This window comes from Corylus avellana, chromosome 5 (genome assembly GCF_965113065.1).
Source record: "Corylus avellana chromosome 5, dhCorAvel1.hap1.2, whole genome shotgun sequence".
In the NCBI taxonomy this organism is placed as follows: Eukaryota; Viridiplantae; Streptophyta; class Magnoliopsida; order Fagales; family Betulaceae; genus Corylus; species Corylus avellana.
Genome location: NC_142494.1, coordinates 5,331,296 through 5,336,768, shown reverse-complemented (window position 1 = coordinate 5,336,768; position 5,473 = coordinate 5,331,296). Strand labels below are relative to the sequence as shown.

General features: G+C 37.4%; 1 protein-coding gene across 2 annotated transcripts; it reads left to right on the top strand.

Moving 5' to 3' along the window:
* The first annotated feature begins 314 nt into the window (after positions 1 to 314).
* On the top strand, positions 315 to 5,131 carry LOC132180405 (G-type lectin S-receptor-like serine/threonine-protein kinase At4g03230). 2 transcript variants are annotated; one of them, XM_059593212.2, is made up of 8 exons: positions 317 to 1,853; positions 2,056 to 2,517; positions 3,009 to 3,158; positions 3,291 to 3,502; positions 3,595 to 3,805; positions 3,932 to 4,169; positions 4,280 to 4,430; positions 4,524 to 5,131. In XM_059593212.2, the coding sequence occupies exons 1-8, from the start codon at positions 536 to 538 to the stop codon at positions 4,824 to 4,826; spliced, it is 3,045 nt and encodes a 1,014-aa protein (XP_059449195.2). In that variant the 5' UTR covers positions 317 to 535; the 3' UTR covers positions 4,827 to 5,131. The 2 variants fall into 2 exon arrangements, with proteins under 2 accessions (XP_059449196.2, XP_059449195.2); XM_059593213.2 differs by lacking the exon at positions 4,524 to 5,131 and having other exon boundaries at positions 315 to 1,853; positions 4,297 to 4,382.
* The last annotated feature ends 342 nt before the right edge of the window (positions 5,132 to 5,473 follow it).

Below are 5,473 nucleotides of genomic sequence, written 5' to 3'. Positions count from 1 at the left end.
GTACTGATAATACCACATGGCATTACGAAGTGATTATGGTACCACTTGTTATGACCTAGAAAAAATGCACTAATTAACCATATCTGTATTATTACTCCAAAAGAACTAATCAATTTTTTTTTTTTTCATTTATTTATGATATAAAGCCAAATTTGTCATTCGCTGTACTTGGCGGCAGACTTTGAAAAGTGTGGATGAAATGAGTGTCAACACACGAGGGAGGAAGATCCAAGTCCCTTTGAACAAATTTTTACGTATACCCTGTTGTCGTGCAGTGAGGCTGGACCTTCTGTCACTTTGCGTATATAGAGGGTTTCCCTCTTGGTTGGGATTGGGCTGGGAAACATGTTTTCAAACCATCCATTTGTTTGAATTCATGGTGTCTATCTCAAATTTTTTAGATTTTTTTATAATTTTAATTGAACTCATTTTTTTTAGATTATAAGCATCCTATGCTTGAAATGATAGAAAATTTCAATTAAATTAGTTAGCTGCATGCTTTATTCGTAATGGTAAGCCATAGAACAAAAATCAAATGTATATTTGCTTGATGTCTTCCATCTTGTTCTTGTACATAATCTTGTTGTGTTCCTGTAGTGTGGATTATTGCTATGCTACAGATACTTTAAAGCATGGCGAGAGGATTACTAACGATGGAGGAACCCTTGTCTCCATTGGAGGAAAGTTTGAACTGGGTTTCTTTAACCCTATCAGAAGCTCTAGCCCGACTAGCCACAAAAGGTTCGTTGGGATATGGTACAAACATGATCAGCAAACAGTTGTGTGGGTTGCCAACCGAGACAGCCAACTTAACGGTTCCACGGGAACTTTTGGAATTGCAGAGGATGGCAACCTTAAGGTATGGGATAGTACTGGAAATGTTTATTGGAGTACAGGTGTTGACAATTCTTCGTCCACAAATCTAACTGTGAAGCTCATGGATTCTGGAAACCTGGTCTTAAGGGATGATCAGTTGGCGACGAATCTGTGGGAGAGCTTCCAAAATCCAACTGATACATTTCTTCCAGGTATGAAGATGGATGATAACTTGAGATTGACTTCATGGATAGGTGACGGTGACCCGAGAACAGGGCAGTTCACTTTTAAGCAAGATCTAGAAGGAGAGGGCCACTACGCTATCTTAAAAAAACATAGCGATTATTGGAGAAGTCGGATTTCAGGCAACTTCTTGAGAACAGATGAAATGCCCTATGTCATAGCCTACTTGTTATCAAATTTCAGCAAGAGCGTGAATCATACCAATAACACAGGGTTAGTGATGAATTATACGGATTATAGTCAGAGAAGGTTAGTGATGAAATATAACGGGGAATTACAGTATCTGAACTGGGATGTGGACCAGGGAATTTGGTCTTTGATATGGAAGGGGCCGGAAGACCAGTGTCGAATTTACAATGCTTGTGGGAAATTCGGCAGCTGCAATATTAACAATGGGTTGGTCTGCAAATGTTTGCCTGGGTTCCAGCCTACTAACCTTAAGAATTGGGATTCTGGACATTTTTTGGGTGGGTGCACCAGAAAGTCGACATCATCTGACAAGAGCGACATGTTCTTGAGCTTAAAGATGATGAAAGTGAGCGACCCAGACTCTAATTTTCTTGCAAAAAATGAAACAGAATGCAGAAATGAGTGCCTTAACAAAAGCCAGTGCCAGGCTTATTCATATGATGGGGAAGCTCAAAACAGCAACCTAAGAAGTGATACTACACAAACGATGTTTCCTGCTGGGACCAACATCTGCTACATTTGGTTCGGGGATCTAAGTAATCTTCAAGAGGAGTACACAAACGGTGGTCGTGACCTCTCTGTCCGCGTGGCAAAATCTGTTATAGGTACTCCTTTCACGTATTGGAATTAAGTAGCTGAATTTCATCCATAGATACAGAGCTTGGCTAATTTAGTAAAGGTATTTTTTTTTAAAAGGGAAATGAGAAACCACCTCTGCTTAATCATAGCATTAGTCTTTCTTTTTGAGCTTATCTTATAATGCTAGATAGCTTCATACTATTCCAAATTTTATACCTTAATTTGCAGAACCAACGGTTAGTAATTGCGAGCCTTGTGGGACAAACGTGATCCCCTATCCGCTGAGCACTGGACCAAATTGCGGTGACCCAATGTACTTCAGTTTCTACTGCAACAGTTCCACTGGCCAGGTTAGCTTCAAGACACCTAGTGGCACCTATCGTGTCGATAGTATCAATCCAAGTACAGCAACATTTGTCATCAAAGTCAACGATGCAGAAAATCCTGAAGCTAGAAGTCCAAGAGGAACTCTGATGCTCAATTACACATTGCCATTTAATACGCCAGGCCGGTTTACTGCTAATGAAGTAGAGATTAGTTGGGAGCCACCGCTGGAGCCAACCTGTACTTTACTCACAGACTGCAAGGGCTGGCGAAATTCAACTTGCGAAATAACAAGAGATGGAGAAAGGAGGTGCCTTTGCAAGCAAAACTTCCGATGGAATGGTTCCACTGTAACTTGTACTCAAGGTTAGGATGCTAATTAAACATATATCTATCTCAAGAAGATTAATATTGCTCTGTTTATTAAGAAAGAACCGGACCAGTGCAATGGTTTGCTAAGGAGTATTCAGTGTTAGGATGGCTAATTAAACATATATATATACCTCAAGAAGATTAAGATTGCTCTGTTTTTCAAGAAAGAGCCAGACCAGTGCAATGGTTTGCTAAGGAGGATTCAGTGTTAGGACAATTTTTTCATGATCAACTGAGCACGTATCTAGCTTTCAGAAAGTTTTCTTGTACTTTATGTATAATCAACTCTAATTTTACGTAGAAATGGAGAGCTGTTTAATTCCTAGAATTTTCAAAATCATCTTTAGCAATATCATGATCACCTTCCCCTAATAATAGATATTATAATTGCAAAAATGATTCTGAACAATATATCTATTGAATTTTATTTATTATCATTTTGATTCAGTCGTTGATATAACAGGTGTCCTGTTTCTTTCTTGTAGAAGGTAATCTTTCTCAATGGTTAAACGAGCCTTCAAAAAGAAAGAAACGTTTGCTTCTGAGTGTTGTGGTACCTCTTATAAGTGTGTTTGCTCTCACATGTACTATTACTTCTATATATGTATGGAGAAGAAAGATTGCCAAGGAAGAAGGTAAAGGCCTCGCTTTTCATAATGCACGCAATGCAAAATCTGAGGTTTTGTCTCTTTGAATCAAAATAAAACTATTTATCCTTGCAAATCATTATCATGTAACTAATATATATGACTGTCTTCTTGACTTAGAGATTAGAAGAAGTGATGAAAGAAATCGAGCACTTCGTACTTTAGATAGTGAAAGACATCTCAAAGACTTAATGGGATCAGGTGAGTTTAGAGAAGAAGATGAGAGAGGCATAGATGTACCCTTTTTTCATTTAGAAAGCATTCTAGCAGCCACAGATAGCTTCTCGGATGCAAATAAGCTCGGAGAAGGGGGCTATGGACCTGTTTACAAGGTGATTTCAACAGCATTAATTCATATTTAATTTTCATCTAAACTAGTTTCTGGTTAGTGGTAATAGTGTGAGTATGGTGACTTCCGTCCTAGGGCACATTTCCAGGAGGTCAAGAAATTGCAGTAAAAAGGCTCTCAAGTGTCTCAAGACAAGGCTTACAAGAATTTAAAAATGAGGTGGTGTTGATTGCAAAACTTCAACACAGGAATCTTGTTAGGCTTCGGGGATATTGCATAAAAGGAGATGAAAAAATTTTACTCTACGAGTACATGCCCAACAAAAGCTTAGACTCATTTATATTTGGTTAGTTTCTAAACCAAAGTTTTAATATCCTATAGTGCTTGATAAACTTTATCTTGTTTGAGTAAAAGCCGATTTATTATGGATACTAAAATTGTTCTTGTGAATAACAAATGGAAAACTTGCAAGATCAAAAGCTAAGTATGTCTTTGGATTGGGAGATGCGCCTCAAAATCATTCTGGGAATAGCTCGTGGGCTTGCTTATCTTCATCATGACTCGAGATTGAGGATCATCCATAGAGACCTAAAAACCAGCAACATTCTTCTAGATGAGGAGATGAATTCCAAGATATCCGATTTTGGCTTGGCAAGGATGATTGAAGACAAGGAAACTAGAGCAAACACAACTAGAGTAGTTGGAACTTAGTAAGTTTTTGGTAGACAATGCAATTGTGAAAGTTGGCTCCATCCTAAGACTATTTAGACAAAAAATTTACAAGTGTCTAACTTATTCACTTATAAACATTATAATGCAGTGGTTATATGTCTCCAGAGTACGCAATAAAAGGAATTTTTTCAGTCAAATCCGATGTTTTTAGCTTTGGTGTGGTTTTACTTGAGATTATAAGTGGAAAAAAGAATACAGGATTTCATCAATCAGAACTTGCCATGAGCCTTATTAGTTATGTAAGTGTGTTTCAGTTTTTGAAGTAATTAATTTCTTTGGTCATTTTATACTGATTGTATCTTATAAAAACTTTGATTTTAAAATTGTCTCAGGCATGGAGATTGTGGGTAGAAGACAAGGTGTTGGATTTAATAGACGAGACTCTACGTGAAGTTTGCAATCCAGATCAGTTTGTGAAGTACGTAAATGTTGGACTCTTATGCGTACAAGAAGACCCAAATGACCGCCCAACCATGTCAACTGTTGTTACCATGCTTGATAGCGAATCTGCAACTATTCCAACTCCTAAACGGACAGCTTTTGTTCCAACTCCAAGAGGCTTTTCTAGCACAACTACTTCTTCTAGTGGACCAGACACATATACAGGATCAACTGGTAGTTTAGCAGGAAGATGATCGATAGTGCATGATACCAATGCAAATTCTGGTGAGGTTGTCGTTTACTAGACTAGCTTACAAAGGTTCTAGTGGACTACACATTGGTATCTATAAATATGAAGATTCCATTAGCCCTTCACCCAAATCAAACTTTCCCAATATCTACTCCTTTTTCTTGTAAGATTTGGTGTTGATTGTAGTTTCTTATACTATTCTGTTTCAGTCATTATGAAGTAGCCTATATGTAAGATTTGAATATATATTCCTTTACTTGAAACTTATGTATGGAAACTGTACTTAGTGATGACTGTAATTTATTTTTCTTTTGCTATTCTTCTTTTCCAAGTTCAAGTTTGAATATAATCTCCTTTGATTTAAGTGTAATATTTTTCTTTTCTTTTTTTTTCTTTCTTCTTTTTCCTTTTTTATCTTTTTATCTTGGGTGGGCGGAAGATTTGTTATTCACATCCAAGAATCAAGTCAAGTGCAGTTGAGTGGAGTTGGCTTCCTAGGCTTTTAAGTAAATCAAGTTCCTAAATCCTCCTAAAGCGGTAGTAAAGCCTGTATTTACACTTCCACCCTTTATTATTCCGGGGTAAGGTTACAATGCCAATCAATAGTTGCCTGTTTGATTCCTTTCGCTTGAGTCTCATGTTTAGTTTGCT